Here is a 21,680-nt window from a genome sequence, read left to right as displayed (position 1 = left end):
GGCATGTTTTATTGAACAACTACTTCTGCCAGGGCACTGTGGGATGGAATCTGTGTGAAGGCCGGAGGTCTTTAGCAAGGCCCCCTAAACTGGAATTGAGGGATTCCAAAGGGATTTTACACTGAGACCTAGAGACTAAATGGAATTAGTGTGGTAATAAGAAAGGAGGGTAAAGAACTGAGGGACCCAGGAAAGGAATTCACCAGCATAGATGGAGAAGAGTGCAAAGAAGCAAGCAGCTAAGTAGGGCAGCTGTCACCTGGGGACAAATGTCTAGCAGACCCCTGGACATGCAAGTATAGTGAGGTCCTGTTTAAGAGTTTGAGATTCATCCAAAAAGCAATTAGAAGCCACTGGAAATTTTTATATAGAGGATTAGATTTGCATTTTAGAAGGCTCACGCTGCTTGTAGTGACCACTGAGGGAGAGGAACAAGGCCAGAAGTAGGGAGGGAGGTTAGGACACTGCCACAGGAGTGTAGCCTGGATATGACAAGGGTCCTCCATCCCTGGAATGTAAGCTCCCTCAGGTCAGGGGTCTCAGCTAGGTTTGTTGACTATACCTCAATTGCTGAAGACAGTAAGTACCTGGCACATAATAGTTGCTTGAATATTTATTGAAAAAGTAAACAGATTGGCCTTGGGTAATTCCAGAGGGGATGAAGGATTGGTGCAGGTGAGAAAATGGAGTGGTGGGTCTTGTTCATCTTTTTAAGAGCCTTCTTAAAAATCTCTTTATTGATTTACTTATCCTTGTATTCCTTTCCAAAATAGCTTTCTTTGATTGAATATAAAATATCTAAGTATTTTCCAAATAAAATGCTCACTTTAAGTGTACAGTGCAATGATTTTTTAGTAAATGTTCAGAGGTTTGCAGCCATCATCAGCCTCCAGTTTTAGGATATTTGCATGACCTCCAAAAGTTCCCCCGCCCCCATCTCTATCCCTGCCCCAGTCCCAGGCCATCACTGATTTGCTTTTTGTCTTTACGGATTTGCCTTTCCTAAATATTTCAAATAGGGCTTGGGATGTGGCTCAAGAGGTAAAAAGCTCGCCTGGCATGCGCAGGGCGCTGGGTTCGATCCTCAGCACTACATAAAAATAAGATAAAGATGTTGTGTCCACCGAAAACTGAAAAATAAATATTAAAAAATTCTCTCTCTCTCTCTCTCTCTCTCTCTCTCTCTCTCTCTCTCTTTAAAATATATATTTCAAATAAATAGAACCATACAATAGATAATCATTTGTGTCTGGTTTCTTGTACTAGGTGTGTTTTGGTCTTGATAGTCTTTGGTGTTGTTGCAAGTTTCAATAGTTCATTCATGTGTGTGTGTGGGGTGCTGGGGATTGAACTCAGGACCTTGTGAATGGGCTCTACCACACCCCCAGCCCTAATTCATTCCTTCTTATTGTTGATTAGTAGTCTATTGTATAGCTATAGAACACTTTGTTTCTCCATTTACCAGTTGATAGACATTTGTTCCCACCTTTTGTCCATTGTGATTAATGCTGCTTTGAACATTCATGTAAAGGTCTGTGAGTGGTCAGAGAGTACTTGTCAATTTTGATTACATGGAGGTTGTGAGAAAATTAAAGGGTCAAGGAAGATGCCCAGATTTCAGAATAGGTCAACAGGACGTGATGATATCTAATTCACTGAAATGGGGAGATTAGAAGAGCAGCTCTGTTGAGAAAGGTGACCTCCATTTGGGGCAAGAGTCCATGAGATTCCGGGTGGGTGTGCCCAATCAGCAGGAGGACACATGGATGTGAGACCTTAGTTTAGCTTCCTCAAAATGTTTAACAAAGTTAGGTTCTTTTTGGAAAAATCTTTTCCATGTGTAAGATTTATTTCTCAAGCATAATTAAAAACAATTCTCTGTAACACAGGCTCTTCTCTATATAAATCTGGTCAAAGAAGAGATTCTTATAATATCAAATACTTATTTTGATTTGCATAACAATTATAACACCTTCCATTTTCTCAGCATTTCCTTTTAAAAAAAATGTGGCAAAGTACACATAACATGGCACATCTCATCTTAACTATTTGTAAATGTCCTTCTTTGGTGGCATTAAGTACAGTCACATGGTTGTGCTGCCATCACCACCACTCATCCACAGACCTCTTTCATCTTGCAAAACTAAAATTCTGTACCCATTAAGTAATTCTCGAATCCCTGCACTGCAAGTCCCTGCCAAACACCCTTATGCTTTCTTTTTTCTATGAATTCGACAACTTTAGGTACCTTGTATATGTGGTTCAATGTTCTTCAAAACAGCAATTTTTTGAAGCAGCACAATCATGGGAATATACTTCATGCTACTGAACAGTGCACTTAAATCAATGAATTCTTCAACCTCATAAAATTATCTTTTCCCCATAATCCATAGGGTCCTGAAAGTGACCCAGTTCTGTTTGGTTTGGTGATAAAAATGTCCAGCTGGGACTTCCTAATGCACTTAAAATCTTCTGTAGTAGGCCAGGTCAAGCAGGTCAGCACTGACAGGGAGGAATTACCAGGACAGCACTTATCAGGGAATGAAGGTATGACATGGGGTCAGGATGTCACACCTGATGGAAGAAAGATCAGACACACACCAGCAAAGAGTAGGGAGACTTTTTGAATTCTGGGTTGCCAGGGAATGGTTTAAGCAGGGTCCAAGTTTCATCAGCTTGTATCTGTTTCATTTAAAAAAAAAAAAAAGATTGCTGCCTTCCACAGATGGACCAAGCAAGCAGCTCATGGAAAATACCAGAACAGGGAAACGTTTCCATTCTATCAGGTTCAGGAGAGAGTGATAAGATATGCCAGGAATGAAGTTAATAAAATCAGCAAGCTTCAATAACCATAAACATCAGGCAACACCACTCAATTGTTGAGGGAGATACAACAAAAAGCAGTCAAAATCACAGAACTGCACCACACTCTAAGCAAGGGCAGGGGGCTCATCACTGCTGGGGCAGGATAGCTGTAAGAACCTGGGCCTTCCTAGCACCTTCTCTCGCCCAAATGGCTGGTTCTTCTGAGTCCATGTCCTAGGCCCAGAGTGCTCCAGGAATGTCATAGCTTCCTGGTATGCCTTCCCAGGTGCCCCACCTGCAACTGGTATGGAGGGCGGGCCAAGAAATTAAACACAGGGTAGCTATCAATGACAAGGAGATAAGGGATATAAAACCCCCTGGATCCCAGCCAGGCCAGGCTGCTTGAGTAAGTTCTTCATAGGCGGAGTAGCAGTCAAGTTGAAGTGATCCCACTATTTAAGGCCCAAGGCAGAGGATAATTATTACTCAAGGATATAGGAGGTCTTGGAACTGTTATGTAGGCAATAAATCCATCCCTCCTGTTTTTGTATGTTATTGACAGCTGTGGAAACCCAGGTAACAACTATAAAAGCCTAGAAATCCTTGGGGGCAGGCAGGGAATCTTTCCATGGTTCTCTGGGGCTCATCACCTGGGAAGCTTTTAAAACCAAGGCCCAGCCAATCCTGTGGGTGGAGGAGTGGGGAGTTGTTTTTTAGCATGTATTTAGTTCCAGTTTTGCAAGGTGAGAAAGTTTTGGAGATTCATTCATAATGCACAACAATTTGAATATACTAATGTTACTGAACTATATACTTAAAATTGATTAAGATGGTACATTTAATGTTATGTTTTCTACTACAATAAAACAAAACAATCACAACAAAAGTAAAAAAAAAAAAAAAAACACTCCAGATGTCCAGAACCAGCTTCATACCGTAAGAGTTATAATTCCTGGGGATGGATTTCAGGCATCATTATCATCATCATTATAATCATCATCATCACATTGTAATACTAGCACAGGGCATTGTTATTTTTAAAGATCCCCATATCTTTCCCATGTACAGCTAGAAGAATCAGATTCTCTGAGAATCACAACTATTAACAGTCAACTACAGATTCTGGCTGCAAAAACTCAAGAATTATCAATTGACAAAGGAGTGCACACATTTCATAAGGCTACACAGAGGTTGCTCCAAAGAAACACCATTCAGTAAGCTCTTTAGATGAGAAAGTAGATTTTTTTTTTTTTAGTTTTGAATATTGAAATGAGAGCCTTATACATGCTAGGCAAGTGCTCCTCCACAGAGCTATATCCCCAGCCCTCTTTATTATATTTTGAGACAAGGTCTTACTAAGTTGCACAGACCAAACCTTAAATTTATGTTCCTCCTGCCTCTGACTCCTGAGTAGCTGTGATTGCAAGTGTATGCCACCATGCCTGGCTAAAATATGAATATTCTAAATGAACTTTTAGACTCTACAGATAACAAATATTTTCTTTACTTAAAGTCAGAATTTTCTGATGAGTAAGCTAATCCTTGATAAAAAGAGTATTTTTGAAGTTATATGAATGCTGACAGCCATGAAGATCCCATGTGGTAACTGACCAGGGACCTACAAAGTGTTGCTGAAGCTAGACTTAATGCCAGGAAGTAGCTCACCCACTTTGAAACTTATTATCTTCAACTGTCAGGAAATGAGAGCCAAACATATTTGGTGTGTATAGGCCAGATAAGAAACTGTTTGAATAGTCAGGCAAGGTGTCTCAAAGCTGCAACTTGGGGTAAGGCAAGCTTCGTGACTCAAATTCCAGAGAAGGTAAGCGGGGTGGAGAGTGGACCAGGTGGGACTGTGACCCTTTGAAGTACCTTCATTCCGACAAAAGGTACCCTCCAACTGTGTTATTGAAGGTAGAAAGTGGGTGTTCTCAACTTCTCAGGACAAAAAAAAAAAAAAAAAAACCCTGGACATCTGAACTTTTACATGTGAAATTCTCTAATTTTTAAATATTGGAAATTAATTCAATTTAAAAAACAACAGTCTGAGCTGGGGGTTGTGTAGCTCAGTGATGGAGTATTCGCCTGGCATGTTTGGGACCCTGGGTTCAATCTCCAGCACTTAAAAAAAAAGTAAAATTTTGAGCTGGGTGGGTGTGGTAAAGCATATCTATCATTCAGCTATAAGGGAAACTGAGGCGGGAGGATCACTTGAACCCAGGAGTTCAAGGACAGCTTGGAAAACATAGCAAGACCCTATCTTAATGACAATGACAACAACAAAACCTCACAAAACCCCCAAACAAACAAGCAACCCAACAATATATGGGTCAAACAAACCAAAGCTTCAGGGGAGACTGGCTGTTCTGGGGCTGGTTTTACTTCTGCTGCAAAGAAACAAACTAGAACCTGGATTGAAGTCATGACTTGACAATGTGTATGACTTTGCCAACCTCTCAGGAATGCATCCTGACAAATAAGTGGGCTCATGAGAGTATCTTGAAGGTCAGGTCAAGGATTCTTTTGTTTAAGACTCATAGATCTTACATCTAAGCAAGAGATGTCAGAACCCACTGTCTCCTTTCTCCCTAGTTGGTTTTAAGCTGACAAAAGACATATTTTGGGGGGTTTGGAAAGGATTTAATCAGCTTCAAATTTTTGATTTGGGGCTAAGAAAGATATTATAATCTACACATAATTTACAATAAATTTGTCTAGATTGTCAGAAATTTATAGGAGGACTTAAATCAACAAATCTCATCTCCTTGCAGGATCAGACATCTCCTCTAATACAAGGAGGCTTTAGAGTTTGTGTGGTAGACAGTGTTCCAGACAGGAATCTAGAGCTCATTTCCAACTTTAATTAATTCTGTGAATTAATTTCTCTGATCCTTACTTGGACTATAAAGATCTTCAGACTTTTCAACATTAAATTATATTATTCTAGTTACCAAATTAAAGTTCTAGTTCTCAATTCTACATCCAGTTGTAGGAGGCACAAAGGAAATGGCAAAAATCAAGTTGGTCAAACCACTTTAACTGATGCCTAACTTTTCATAGTCTTAGTATTGCTAGTTAACCTGATCATATGGAATTGGCTCTCACACTTAATGTTGATAAAGTACTTGAATGTCTTCAAATGAAGAAATCATATTAAGGCAGAGAACACAAATGATAAGAGATAATTACCGAAACCACAGTAGGCAAGGTTCATTGGAGGGAAATATATAGGTTGAGCATTACTAACCCAAAGATCTAAATGCTTCAACATCTAATACTTTCTCAACACCAACATGACACTAGAAGTAGAAAATTCCACACCTGACCTCACAGTGAAAATGTGGTACATTGAAAATATTGCATAAGAGAATTACCTGCAGGTTATGGATATAACTACCTGGAGGTTATGGATATAATAGGAAATTTTGTGTGTAGACCTGGGTCCCATACCCAAGATACTTCATTATGTGTATGAAGATATTCCAAAATTTGATAAAGTTCAAAATCTGAGGGTGGGGATTGTGGCTCAGCGACAAAGTGCTTGTTTTACACATATGGGGCACTGGGTTCAATTCTCAGCACCACATAAATAAATAAATAAATGTATTGTGTTCATCTACAACTAAAAAAAATTTAAAAAATATAAAACATTTCTGGTCCTGAGCCTTTTAGGTAAGAGATTTTCAATCTACATGTGGACATTCAGGCTTTAAAAGCAACTGATGAGGAAAAGTGATACTTGTGTTAAAGCTTCACCATGGACTACCATAGTAGGCAGAATTTTAAAGATGGTCCCATGACTCCTGTCTCATGGTTATTCAATCAAAGATTAATTTACATACTGGAAAAGGAAATTACAGATGTAATTAAAGTTCCAAGTCTATGGCTCTTAAGATTTAGAGATTATCCAGGTAGGTCTGACCCAGCTAGTTGCATCTTTTAAAAAGCAGAGTTTATATTTTCTGGTGGGCAGCAGAAATCAGAGAGGTTGAAAGCAGGAAAGGGATTGTGTCTTGGGGGCTTGAGGATAGAGGTGTCCACATGAGATGAAATGCAGGCCACCCCTGGAGTGCAGAGAGGTCCTGGGTGACAGCCAGTAAAGAAACAGAGACTTCGACCTTGAGAAACAATTCAACCAGCAGCGTGACTGAGCTAGGAAGTGGATTCTGCCCGAACCTCCAGAGAGGGGCCCAGCTCTTTCTACATTTTGATTTCAGCCTTGAGATCCTGAGTAGAGAACCCAGCTGAGCCATGTGTGACTTCTGATCTAGAGAACTGTGAGCTAATTTATGTAGATTTAAGGTGCTGCATCTGTGGTGATCGGTTAGGCAGCAATAGAAAACCAATGCAACTACCTACACCAAGTGCTGGGAAGGTTGTGGGACAATTGAAACCAGGTTGTGAGATGGTCACATGACTTTGGAAAATGGTATGGAAGTTTCTTACAAAGTCAAACATACTCCTATCCTACAGTCCTGCATTTCACTCTTAAGTGCTTACTCAAGAGAAATGAAAACATATGTCTACAAAAAATGAAAAAAAAAATAGGTCTACATGTTTACTCGTGTCTATAGCAGCTTTATTCATAACAGCCCCCAACTGGAGACAACCCAAATATCCATCAGCAGGAGAACAGGGAACTACAAACACAAGCAACATGGGTGAAATTTAAAAAACAACATTGAGTGAAAAATACCAACACAAAAGACTATCTCTGTGGTGTAATAAATCATAACACTGGATGTCTGGGGGGAGTGGACTAGAAAGAGGCACAAAGGAAATTTGGGGATGATGAAAATGGTCATATCTTGTTAGAGATGTGGATTACATAGGTGTCTACATTTGCCAGGATTCATGTGTGAGATTCACACATTGCTATTTGCAAATTATTTCTCAATGAAAATATACCTTAAAATCAATTAAAAAATAATTCAACCTCTTATGAGAAAGACTGGTTATCACTGAGATGTCAATGACTCTCTCCTAGAGGCATCCATTTAAAAACAGACAAGGAAATAGGGTATAGGGCTCTAAGAAGCTAGGAGACAGATTTGTAGGCAGTGGGGTCTCCCCAGATGACCTCAGATTACCCTGACACTTAATCAGATAGTCCTGCACAGGATTGCTATTGGGTTTATTTCATGCCCAATTCTCAAATGCTAACAGATGAAAGGCAAGGACACCTTTGGTGCTGGATGCCTTCCTGAGCAAGAAGGGCTCGGGGTGGGGGCGGGGTGAGGGGGAAGTAGGGTGCACAGAGACAGGCAGTGGCCTGTGTTCTGCAGGTGGGTGATCTTCACACTCTCAGATCTGGTAGCTGAGGGACCACAACCAGTAGTGAGGGTCACCATGTAATACCCAGGATCCTGAGAGCTGAAGGTGTCTGGGCATAATCCCACACAGCTCCATTCTTGGTTCCTTTCACATTAACACACTGAGAAATACCTGTGTTTGGGATGGGTTGCTTCAGTTACAACAAACTCTTCTTTCTTTTTTTCTTGTCTTTTTTTCATTCTGTGGTTCTGGGGATGGAACTCAGGACTTCATGTGTGCCAAGATCACGCTCCACCACTGAGATCCATTCCAATCTCCTACATGTTTCTTACTTTGTAAAAGGGGCTCCTGGAAGTCCATGCTGCTTCACCGGATTCCTCTCATTTAGTCTGTGGTGCTTGTGTAACAAATAGTTCTAAACAAGGCCAGTAGTTCTCCAACTGTTAAGATCTCTGACAGAGATTCTAAGCCCAAAAGATCAATATGATATTAAAAGGTGGGCTCCACTTCTTCCAAAGAAGCCCAAAGGGCTAGATGAAGGGATGAAGGGGGAGTGAAGAACTCAGAAACGTGTAGCTGGCTCACTTGCAAGGTGTCCTGGGTCAGCTATTGACTTCTGTCCTCAAAAAGTTCTGCCTGTATATGAGGAGTGATGTACTGGGCCTCACATGGGGAAGTTGTCACTAGGGAGACGAAAGGACTGAAGGATAGGCCTTGGGTGTTTATAGTGAGAGTTAAAATAAGACAATTTCATAAGATGGAGCCAAGCTTTTGTAGTAGGTGAATAAATAAAAGGAAAGAATGCAATCTCATTGAGGTTCTTTTTTTAGATGAGTCATTTGGGGATGGGGGTGTTGTTTAATCATAACAATGACTTGAGAAAGCTTTACCAGTGAGTCAGTAATGGGTTATTTATAAATGGAATTAGTTACAAATTCTTTCATTGTTTCCAAAAAAAAAAAAACTATGAAATGATACAAAGTGAAATTGAATCCCTGGGTTATGTTTTTGTATGTAAGTGTGATGTGTCTGATGAGTCAGTTTTGCTTGGTTTCGATATTGAGAAATGTTTAATATTTTGGCTTTGAATTGAACTGAGACTTTTCATTTTTTTTCCATCCCAAACCACTTCTTGCATCTTAATACACACACACACACACACACGTGTTCCCATGGCACCTTGCAGGAATGACTGGCACAATAGCACCCTATTGTAAGTCACTGTTCCTGCTCTGAATTCCTCACATGACAAAGAGGTCTCTGAGGACATGAGAGAGTTTGTATTTTTATGTTTTATTCTTATTTTTATGCTTCACAGAGTACCTGACACCTAGTAGGTAAAAATACATAATTTCAGCCTTGCTATTTCCAGTTACATTCTCTATGAAAACGGAAACCCGCATGAGGCATCTTTTGCTACCTGAAGATGCTTGCTCATTCCCCAGTCTCATATCCGGCTGCAGAACCTTCCCTTTGATCTTCCACGTTTAGAACCTCTCCTCAGGGTTCTTCCAAAAATGATGCCAGAGTTTCTGTAATGACTCAGTAAATCCCAACTAGGGCAGTGAACATAAGTCACTTATGCTTGAGGTTTGAAAACCTCATAGCCTGGTGAAGGCTAAGGAGATCTGATCTGTAATTCCCTGATTTTTACAAAATTGTTGTGGGATTGTGGTATTTATGATAAAATATAAGGAAAAGTCTTTGGTAACCACAGAGCAGGTATTGCCATTAGTTTCACTTTCTCTGTATGGAAAAGGTTCAGTAGTGAAGTGATTTGCCCTGGTGCTTGCACTCAATAGCATATCTGGATCCCAAACCAATGGCTTCCCCTCCGCCCAATGAGGGTGCTGAACTTCACTGAGGGGACGGGTCCCAGTTCTGCCCAGCTGAACTGGGAAGACCTGGCACATTGATCTTAGAACAGATATGGTTGGGAAGGGTGCTGAAACCAACTCAGGGAGCTGGGACCATGAGCTCACTGACCACTTGATTTACTTGTTGGTCCTGGAGGTCGATTGTCTGCTTTGTATCTCTGTATTAGGAAACCCAATAGTCACAGAGCTGAGAAGCAAGTTTCTTCTATAATTAGCACATAGACCAATGGATGTCACTGTTGCACCATACAAACAGAACCAACTTCCAGGCACCCTTGCACAACCACACTTACTATTTGGTTATTTTAAGAGAGCAGAGCACACACTCTGAACCAAAAGGAAACAATTCTAAATGAGACAGTAATTGATATTCCATTTTTAATTTTTAGAACTGGTAATGAGCAGGCATATTCAGGACAAGTTAAAGTAAATAGCTTTGAATGTATTGAATAGCTATAAATGAATGCATATGTCATTTACCAGGGGAAAAGGCACAAAATAAATCAAAGCATGTCCTTTGACTTCAAATATTTTGTGTTTCTTCCACCCAGACACTGTCTTTCATGGTTAGGTGAAGTTTACAATTATAAGTATACACCTAATGTGTATTCTGATAGTTTGAGTGAGACCTCTCATGGTATCAATTGCCCTGGATTAATGTTTTGGAAAGAATTTCTAATTCCCAACCTAGTAGAATGATCAAAGGAATAAATGTATGTAGTAAGCACCTACTATACCCCAAGGAACTGTGTTAAACTTTTTATAACTCTTTAAGTAAGAGTTGTTATTTCCATTTTCCATAGGGGAAAACTGAGGTTCAGCAAGAACAAGTGGCATTTCCATTACACAGCTGATAGGGGACAACACAAAGGTACAAATCTTCGTCCACTGCCTGCAAAGACCCTGCACTTTAGATGTGTTCCAAGTCAGTTGATGAATTCTTGAACAACCTACTATGTGTCCCTCACTGGACACACTATAATGAATGCAAACCATTTCCCAGAAAAACTCTAAAGTCTTTCAGAGACAACTATGTTACAACAGAGTGAGGAAGGCTCTTGCCAGGTGCTGCGCAACCCTGTGAGGGGTCAGAAAGGGCTAAGAGGAAGTAACTTCGAAATTGAGATCTGGAGAGTGAATAAAATATGGTGAGCAAAGAGAAATACAGGTCAAGGTGTTTTTTTTTTTTTTTTTTCAAAACACCAAATCCAGATTTACGTCCACATATAATAATAAAACTTTAAACTGAAACATATCATAAATAAAACAAGTAATGTCTACTGTTTGACAACTAAGTATCAACTATAAAAATAAATGAAATGGAGGGAAATAAATACAAGAACAAAAATCCAATGAAACTGTACCTCAATTTCATATACTATGGTCTCAAAGGCAAAAACACATACAAAACCAGTGGCATCCCAATAATCAATACTGATGGACATAAAAACATTTTGAAGTAAAAATGGCTTGTAAAAAAAATCGATATTTATATGCATTCAGAAATGTAGTTGGAAAACAGAAATCTAAAAGCCTCCCAAATTTCAGCATAACACAAACTAACTTGTTTCAAATAGATCTGGTGATTTAAAAAAAAAAATACCATCAGTTAGGTCAAGGGTGTTTAACTTGGAGAAATCTCTAACACCTAGGCAAGAACTGGAAGACTATTATTGTTACCTGTGATTTAACTTTAGAGATCTTTTTAAAAAGAATGATCTATTTCTTTTAAATCAGACTGAATATGAAACTATTATTAAAACAACCTAGGGCTCAGTAACAGTTTCTAAAGAGAACCCTAGTACCAGGCTCTGCTTGGGATGGAGAGGCAAGCCCTGCCTTGGGAATAGTGAGGGGGCTCTGCTTCCACAGATGTACAAGTACTTCCATGGGCTTCCTTGGAGTTGGAAGCCAAGCAGGAGCAGTAGGAATAAGGAATGAGGAACTTCCTGCTGGCTCTTCTGATACTCTCCCTTTTGCCTGCAATCCTGATCTCCAGACCATGGAATACCGTTTCTGCACAGTAAGGATAGGCCACTGCAAAAGTGGTCTACATGAGTCTCTGATTTCATGAATGCAAAGATGTGACTGTTTTCTGGTTCAAAATCTTACAATTCAAAGATAACAAATGTGAGCATCTACAGTAACTGGAGGACTGAGAATCTTCTTCCATCCGTTGAGAACTTTCTCTCCCTGGAAGGAAGGTGATCCTCAGAGAGAAATACCAGTGACATTCCCTGGCAATCCTTACAGACCTTGAGAGCCACCACAGGTCACAGGCTATAATCATTCTTGAGTTTTCTGACGATGAGAACTGTCACTGCTGTCAGACAGGCTTAACTGGCCTTTTTGGACACTTTCTTAAAATATGAGTAAATTAGGCCACTAATCCTACACTGTTGTGTCTTTGGTTTTTCCAGGAGCTTTGAAGTTTAGATTTGAAGAAGGAAAGGTTAAGGGAGCAACTGCAGAGAGAAGTAACACAGGAATTTCTTTGTGTTTATCTTAACCACATCCATAAATTTCTACCTTTAACCCAGTGACTTTCCTCCCATTTTTCCTGCCTAATGGTCATTCTTGGTCTTAGTCTTATTTAATATTTTTAGATAGAAATGGCGATAGAAATGAGGTCTCCTTATTGGAGCAAAATTTAATGTTGAAGCTAAAAAAATAATTTAAATTACTAAATCTTCAAACTAGTGTTTGTTATAACTATGTCCTTGGCTCTGTGTCTAAAGAACATTTAACAAAGAAGCAGAACAATGGACTAAGGGGCCTCAGAACTTCACTTATAAGTGCAGGAACCTGAGAAGAGTCTAAAGCTGCAGCTCAGGTGGGTGATGTTTGCATGTAAGGCTTCAGAAGCTATTTATTTTTTCCCCTCATGCAAAATGCATGAAAATGATATGCAAATAAATCAGGTTTAATTTTAATTAAAATAAATTCCCCCTTCAATAAATACCGAACACCTATTGAGCAAGAAAGCCAGCAGTGACCAAGGCTACTTTCTGAATGAACTCATTTTCACCAGTTGAATCCACACTCGGTCAAAGCCACATAGTAAGATAGGCTGCAAGTCCGATTGTCAAATAGTTCTCAACTCCACTTATTGCTATGTGACTTTGGCTAACCACCTTTCACCTTTGAGCTTTAATTTTTACCATTCACAAAGTGGGGATAAGAAGAAATTAATATGATAGTATAAGACAATGGTCCCCCATATACACCCCCCACACACACACACTATTTCCCACAGGCAAGATGAGGAGAGAGTGGCACCCCATAAGATAAGAGCTGGGTCAGGCAGTCATCCTTGAACCCTCAATTCTGTCTCATCTACTATATCATAAGAATGGCTGAGTCATGCTGCTTTATCATCAAACTATTTCTTGAATCTTTCCCCACTTCCATTGCCCTAGTTTAGCCCTCACTATCAGGCCCCTTAAATGGTCTTCCTGCTTTCACTCTCACGTCCCTTACACATCCATTCTCTGCATATCAACCAAAGCAAATGGTCTCAACAAAAATACATCACTCCCTCACTTGAAACCCTTCAATGGCTCCCCACCTCCTAAAATAAAGTACAACTCTCAGAATGGCACATGGGGTCATCCTGTCCGCCTCTCCAGACTTTTAACCTTCCCTTCTCAACATTCAACACACTCTAGCCTTTTTTTCCACCTATGTCTTTTCTTGTGCTTCAGTGCCGCCTCTGTAACACTGAATGATGCCTCTGTTTCAATGTTCTCACTCCTCCACCTACTTATCTTTTAAGTCTCAGATCAGACTAGGCAAGCCAGGAAAGCCTTCTTTACTGCCTCCTGCATCTACTCCCAAGCAGGGTCAGGATCCCATTACCCTCCACCATTATCATGTGCTCCCTGCTCTGGTACATGATTATTTTATTGTATTTTAATTTACTTATGAACTTCTCCTCCCTTACTAGACTCTTCTCCTTCTCTTACTCCATCAGCTAGAACAGTTCATGACACTGAACAGAGACTCAAGAAATAAAGACAAGAATATGTCTCTCCAGCTCATGCTTTTTGCATATACCACACCCTGCCTCGAACATATCATGTGTCTAGAACAGTGGTTTATAAACAGGGGCAATGTGGCTCCTAGGGGATACTCTGGGATATGCTTAAGTATCCTACAAGGCCAATCACAGCTCTTCACAACCCAGAACCATCCAGTTCAGAATGTTAATGGAATCAATGTTGAAAAATCCAGTTCTAGGGCACAGTCTGGTACATGGAACTCCTTAATCCAGAATTCCTAATCCAGGCAGATTAGTGGCCCTACTGGCAGAAATGACAATCAGACTCAAGATAAATCACATAATTGTATGGTATACAATTTAGGTTTATCAAGCAGTTTGCATAATATTACTCATTTTACAGCATCAGATCTAAGGGGATTTGGTCTTACTTTTTTTTTTCCTCCAGTACTGAGGATTGAACCCAGTGCCTCACACATGCTAAGCAAGCATTCTACCACTGAGCTACAACTTCAACTTTTTTTTTCTAATGTGCTTGATTCTTTTTTTAAAATATATTTTGTAGTTGTCAATGGACCTTTATTTTACTTATTTATTTACATGTGGTGCTGAGATTCAAACCCAGCTCACACATACCAGGCAAGTGCTCTACCACTGAGTCACAACCCCAGCCCCACCAACTCTTTTTATTTTATTTTCAGATGGGGTCTTGCTAAGTTGCCCGGGTTGGCCTCAAATTTGTGATCCTCTTGCTGTGACCTCCTGAGTAGCTAGAATTAGAAGGTTGCACTTTGTCTTAGTTTTAAAATCACACTTCAAATAAAGCAAAAGTTCTGCTCAGGATCAATGGAATATGATGTATGACCCTTTCCTCCCACTCCTCTCTCAACGCGTGCACACATACACACACACACACATACACACTATATGTATATATATATATATATAATACGCATATAATTATATACATATAATGTATATACACGTTACATACACACACACACACACACACACACACGCATGCACACACTTGTTCCATGCTTGCATTCTTACACAACCAGCTAAATGCCTGGGCCATATGAATAAACATATATTAGCTCATCAACATTAACTGATATTAGGTTTTTAAAACATATACAGAAAGACTCATATGTGTCTTGTACTCTGCATGAACTGATATCCTGGAACACCTTCTCCAGGAGGCCTGGCCTCCCTGGGATCATAGGGAAGTGCAAAGATTAAAACTGTTAAGCTGTCAGGGAAGTTTTATTGGTCATTTGACATAGCACAGGTAAGGCAGAGGCCTACGGCACGAGACACAGGCTGACCTGCTTCTCAGGGACATCATAGTCTCATCAACTATGAGTAACCCATAACGCGTGGTTGTATTGGGTGATTCTTTCATCTATGTATATTCAATCTCCTAATGTTTGGAGCAGAGTGCGTGGTGAAAGAGGCTGCCTAGAGGTATCAAAATCAGGACACAGTTCCAAAGTCACCACGGTGACCTCTGCCTATAATTCAGCAGGATGACCCCCAGTCTGAACTTTGAGGCAAATTTATGATCCGTGTCTCCTGGTTATCGTTAGCTTTTCTCTCGGTTGCCTTCTTATCAGTCCAGATGTCTTTGACTTTTGAGAAGAGTCATCTTTCTTGTTTCAGAGCCTCTTTTCTCTTTATCTAGCTCAAATTATTAAACTGCTCATACTGATGGCTGACACTGGGTAAATTTGCCTTTGCTTAATACACATGGACACAAAAGTGACTGCACACTTTTTTTTTTTTTTTTTTTGGTAATTGAATTTAACACTTTACTTGTCCCAGAACACTGAATTCATCCTAGAATTTCCTAGTTGAGATGAGGCACTCTGGGTTTCTTTAGATAGTGTTACCTCCTGGTATAAATAGGAATGAATAGTTTTATGCTAGAAGACCTTTTCAGTTCCAAAATAATGGTTTTTTCCACCATTAAAACCACAACTGGGTGGAGGTTGAGGGCGATAAAGTTGGACACTGTGAAGCTTCCTTTGCCAGTACCCTGATTTGCTGGACAGATAACCGGTGCTCAAAAGTGACGACTTTTGATGGAGAATTTTCCATCAGCCACTGATAAACACCTTGAAGGAGTTTAAACAATTTTGTTTCAATTTCCTTTTATCCCTTTGAGTGCGGATTCCAAATTTGTATAACTGAAATAGAAAGCACAGCACTATCTTGCTTTCAGGTTTCCCGATGGCTTGTCAGCCTTCCAGCTCAACTGTCTTCCAAGTGGCAAAGGCACTCCTATGGATTACAAGTGTGGCAGGAAGCCACACTTATTGGATGGTGCTATGAAAATGTTTGTGTCCCTCCAAATTTTTATGTTCAAACCCTAACTCCCACTGTGGCTATACTGGGAGATGGGAGTTTCTATGAAGCAATTAAGGTTAATTAAAGACACAAAGGTGGGGGTCTGATCAGACAGGATTGTTGTCCTTCTAAGAAGAGACACTAGGGCTGAGCATGTTGTTCAGTGCTAGAGCACTTGCTTAGCATGCACAAGGCCCTGGGTTTGATGCCCAACGCTGCAAAATGTAAAAGAAAAAGAAAAGGACACCAGAGAGCTCCTTTTCTTTCTCTCCCCAAGTATCTTCAAAGGCAAAGCCATGGGAGGACATAGTGAGGAACAGCCACCTGCAAGCAAGAAAGAGAGCCCTCACAAGAAACCAAGTCCTGCTTGGAACCTTGACTTTGGACTTTACAGCCTCCAGAACTACAAGTAAAAAAAAAAATTCTTGTTGTTGAAACCACACAGTTGGTGATATTTTGTTTTGCTGTCCAAGCAGACTAATGCAGATGGTTATAAGGAATTATACTGAGTATATGAAGGTTACAATAATTATAACCACAGTAATCACCCAAGCACTGTCACTGTGTACATCACAAGCCATCCAAATGCTATATTTTAACCCAGAATTATTTTATGTCAGTGGGGAATCTGACACACATATACAGAACAGTCTTATTTACACTATCTTTTTTATTAATTCCCTTTCAATATTTTTCTGGATCATTTAATTTGGGAGAAAAACTAATTTATTTTTTATGATAATATCTCACATTTCTATAGCACATATTGCCCAGAAAGTTCAAAGAATTTTGCTTAAAACTTCTCACTGGTTTTGATTGAAGTTCCAGCATCTGGGCAAAAGGGTGATTCCATTGCCCCATTCTTCATAAAAAAAAAAAAATCATTTTGCTTTTTCCTGGTATTTGATGAGAGAAGCCGCTCTTTGATTTGGGGAATCTTTTTAAAACTGACTTTGTTCTTTTTAATCCCAACTGCTCCAGGCATCATTATCTCCTTTTAATAGAAGTTTCAATTTCCTTTTATCCCTTTGAGTGCGGATTCCAATATCCTCAAAGCAGCACCTTTTAATTGGCCAGGAAAAGGTTACCCTTCTAAGAAGAGACCATATCACACATTTTACAAAGTCAATGTGAATCTTTGAGATCAGAAGGGGATGGTTGCTGGAGGTGAATTCATCCCCCAGCAAAATGTTTAAGTAGCTAGCTGGTGGCATGTGATTACATTTTCAACGTAATTACTATATAATTACACACATCCACTCTTATCCAACACATTCCCTGCTATAATTAGTTGGCCTTTATTTAAAACGCATTTGTCTTTAAAACTTTGCCCTCCTTTTCTTACTTAGCCAATGGCTGAAGGGCACTGTTAACTTTTTTAACAGTGGTTTCTTTAAACGTAATAATTTTCTGTGATGCAGAATCCCCCCCACCCCCCGCAAGCATATGCTTTTTAGAAATGATACCAGGACGTATAATGTAGTTTCCCACCTCCACATGTGCCCCATCACGGGTTGCCTGGTAGATTCCAACAGAATTTCTCCAGAGAAGTAATTTCAAAGGGTATATAAAATCTTACATGAATATGGTTACAGTTTCCAGTGGAAGAAAGCTTTTCCAGGTAAACCTTATCTATCACTTTACTTTTACCATCTTCTAGTGTTACAAAACGAATCTGGATCTGGAGAGGGTGCCTCAGTCCTGAGGGAAGGAGGGGAGTTCTGAGCTCTTTCAAGGTGATATGAATAAATTCACAGTAACATGATTCCAGCAAGGCAGCAGCAAGGTGTGGGGGTATGGTTAAAAATATCCTCACCTTTAAGGGCTCAGCCATCCATTTCAAAGAACCACTAGCATAAAGAAATATTCTACAACATTTCCTCTTTTACTTTTAAGAAACCCCAGTATTGCCAGGTACAGTGGCGCACACCTGTAATCCCTGAGGCAGGAGGATCTTGAGTTCAAAGCCAGACTCAGCAACTTAGTGAGGCCCTAAGTAACTCAGTGAGATTCTGTCTCTAAATAAAATATTAAAAAGGGGACTGAAGTTGTGGCTCAGCAGTAGAGTGCTCGTCTAGCACGTACGAGGCCCTGGGATAGATTCTCAAGTACCATATGAAAATAAAATAAAGGTATTATGTCCAACTACAACTAAAAATAAAATATTTATATACATAAAAATATATAGAATATATATAAATTATTTATATATATAAATATTTATATATATAATCTATTATATATATATATATAAAGGCTGGGGATATGGCTCTGTGGTTAAGCGGCCCCTGGGTTCAATCCCCAGTAGCAAAATAAAAAGAAAGAAAAAAAAGAAACCACAGTATTTGGTACACCAGGGATCTTTACTCAGATACATATGAAAAGTTAAGAATTATTACTTTTATATAATATCTATCTAACAGAGGGGCTGTGAATAAGTACTATTACCCCCTGTATTCCCAAAAGGCATTTTAAAAGGCTACTACAATATACCAAATTTTTAAAAAAACAACTATGTTCATAGTTTTCTTTTTCCTGTATTGCTTAAATTAAAAAAAAAAATGGACAATTTTAGTGATTGTCTTTGTGTGTTTGTGTTAGATGCCGCAGTTTGAGAACAACATGGACAGTTTAGAACACAATTGAGGAAGAAAGTCTGAACAGTCTGGGACTATAGATCTCTGTGTGGAACAACAGGTAAAGGAGAGAAGAACTTTAACTTGGAAAAGAGATTTTGCAGGGAAATGATGACTGCCTTTGAAAAGGGGTAGAAGGAAGGAAAGGGGGAAAACTGGTGTTTTCTGTTTGGTCCAAGAAGGATGGATGTGTTGGGACAGCAGATGACAGTTCACAAAAAGAAGACCATTGCTGCAGTTTGGTTTATTCTGAAAGCGCAATAATCTATTTTTGTGCTTACTGGGTTCATTTTTCTTGATGGGTACAAAGCCTGGGTGAGCATTATGAAAGGCTGCTGTAGAATGGATCAGATGAGAACCGAACTTCAATTTTCAGTTCCTTTCTAGGCCACACTACTTTTGGGAGTGTGATATCATGATATACATAATAAATAGATATTTGGTTTTCATCCCCAGGTTCCTGGCAAAGTGCAAGCGTGCGTGCGTGCGTGCGTGTGTGCGTGCGTGTGTGTATTTGTTTGTTTCTGGGGATTGAGCCCAGGGCTCTGGCATGCAAACACTCTACCACTGAGCGATATATGCCAGCCCTCTGGCAAAAAGTTCTTAAAATTCTTGGGATATTCCTGAGTAATAGGGGTGAGAGGAGACTATTTTGTTATTTTTTTTAAAAAAATCCTTTCAACCATACTAAGTTTATGTTAATGAAGTGACTCTTGAAGGATGGGGACTGGTCTCCAGAAGAACAAACCATGTGCTTAAAGTGTTAGAGCTTTGAACCCTACATCCAGACTCCTGGGGAGTGGAGAGGATCTGTAGATTGAACTCAATCACCAATGGCCAATGACTTTATCAATTTTGTCTCTGTGATGAAATATCCATAAAACCCCTAAACGATGGAGTTCAGAGAGCTTCTGGTTTGGTAAAAACATGGAGATGCTGGGAGAGTGGTCTGCCTAGAGAGGGTATGGAAGTGCTGCCCACCCCTGTCCCCTGCTAATATTTTGCCTTATGCATCTCTTATATTTGGCTGTTCCTGGGTTATATATTTGGCTGTTCCTGTTTCCCTGGATTCTGTGCGCCTTTATAGGAAATCATTGAGCCTGCAGTGGAGGAGATTATAGGAATCCCTTGTGTATAGCCAGTTAGTCAGAAGTTCTGGAGACCTACACTTCTTCAGGACAGTCTTATGGGACTATATTAGTCCAGTTTTTGTTGCTATAACAAAATACTAGAGGCTGGGTAATGCATATTTTAAATGAGGCTTATTTAAGTCACAGTTTTGAAGGCTGAAAGTACACAAGAACAGGTGACCCCATTTGTTTGGTCTCTGGTGGCCACATCACATTGTGGCAGATGGCATTATGGTGAAAATATATGCAAGAGGGAAAGATCAGATGGCAAGAGAGGAAGATAAGAGTATGAGGAAGGGCCCTTCTTGTTCTTGGGATACTTACAAGGTCTCAAGAGAACTAATTACCTTTATCCCTTTTAAGGGCAGCACCCTCCCCGCCTCCCACTAGCTTCTACCTTTTAAAGGTTTTACCACCTCCCAATACACCCACATGGAGGACCAAGTGTCATGAACCTTTGGGGGACAAATCATATCCAAACCATAGCAGGGACTGAACCCTTGACTTGTAAGATTTGATATTAACTCCAGGTAAGATAGTGTCAGGATTAGTTAGTTCTACTAAATGTAGAACACCTAGTTAGTGTTCAGAGAATTAAAAGAATTGCTTGGTTTAGATGACACATTTGCTATCAGAAGTATTGAGAACATAGAAAAAGTGTTTTCCATCTAAGAAGAAATAATTTGGTGCAACAAACTTGGTACAACCAAGTGATTCAACTACTAATGGTATCAGGGGTGTAGCAGTGTGGGGTTCACTCATCCGTCTTTGCGTAGGCTTTCCCAGCACACCACTAAGGAGAGAGTTCACGCTACTCAATTAAAAAGAGACTGTATGTTAAACCAGTCTGGTTCACTTAGATTAAAAAACCAAGGTCCTTTTAAGGATCTTCCTTGTTCAACTACTTAAATAAGCTTTCTGGAAATTTCCCTGTGGGTTTTGCTGGGTGGGTGGATAGATGCAGCCGCTCTATCACCACACCAACCAGGAACCTTCAGGAACTTTCCACTCATGGCCTCCATCAGCAAGATAGATGTTAAATGAGGTTCAAATCCTAGAGGCATCCTCTGGGGACACTGATGGGCAGCGTTCCAAGTTCCAGGCCAACTTTGACCTGAGGAGAGAGGCTGCAGGAAGAAGTAGCAGAAATGAAGAGGCTCTTCCTGACAACTCCCCCTTTTCAGCTGCTAGTGTGCCATACAGGGCAGTCGTGAAGCTCATCTTTATTGACTTTTACTCTACAACTGAACTCCACATGTTGCTATGGAAACCACTGCATTTAAGTCAGTTGAAGTAGAAGACTTGTAAAAGCAATAAAAGGACAGTATGCTGTTAAATATTCAGGCTCTAAAGAGCCAAGGTTCAAGCTCAAACTTCCTAATTTCTAGCTTATGACCTTAAGCAAGTAAGTTGCTTCACCTCTCTAGGCCTCAGTATTGACATCTGATAGTAAGTACTAGGCAAACTCTAGCTTCTATTATGTTCACAGACAACCAAGTCCCATTTGAGCTTCCTTCTCCTTGAGTCCTAAGACACAAAGGAACTCAAGTGGCATTGAGGCAAGAATCCAAGCCACATCAGATTTGTTGCTCTGCTGATTAGAAAAGAA

The 21,680-nt window shown here is 39.9% G+C and overlaps 1 protein-coding gene and 1 long non-coding RNA gene across 4 annotated transcripts in view; one reads left to right on the top strand and one right to left on the bottom strand.

Annotated features, from left to right (window-relative positions):
* The window catches only part of Shroom3 (shroom family member 3), a 108,456-nt gene extending 100,126 nt beyond the window's left edge, over positions 1-8,330 (bottom strand). For both annotated transcript variants that reach the window (XM_071614349.1, XM_071614350.1), the window contains exon 1: positions 8,251-8,330. In XM_071614349.1, coding sequence (XP_071470450.1) covers positions 8,251-8,318 — 68 coding nt within the window. In that variant the 5' untranslated portion in view covers positions 8,319-8,330. The remainder of the gene's footprint in view (positions 1-8,250) is intronic.
* Positions 4,565-21,680, top strand: part of LOC114096335 (uncharacterized) — a 31,897-nt gene continuing 14,781 nt past the window's right edge. The window contains exon 1 of one of the 2 annotated variants that reach the window (XR_011707980.1): positions 4,565-4,627. This is a non-coding gene — a long non-coding RNA (uncharacterized lncRNA). Of the gene's footprint in view, positions 4,628-18,936; positions 19,003-21,680 lie in introns of those variants that run through there. The other variant, XR_003583403.2, reaches the window with a different exon arrangement.

This window comes from Marmota flaviventris, chromosome 7 (genome assembly GCF_047511675.1).
Source record: "Marmota flaviventris isolate mMarFla1 chromosome 7, mMarFla1.hap1, whole genome shotgun sequence".
NCBI classification, from domain to species: domain Eukaryota; kingdom Metazoa; phylum Chordata; class Mammalia; order Rodentia; family Sciuridae; genus Marmota; species Marmota flaviventris.
The sequence above is the reverse complement of the archived record's forward strand: the minus strand, read 5'-3'. Positions and strand labels throughout refer to the sequence as shown.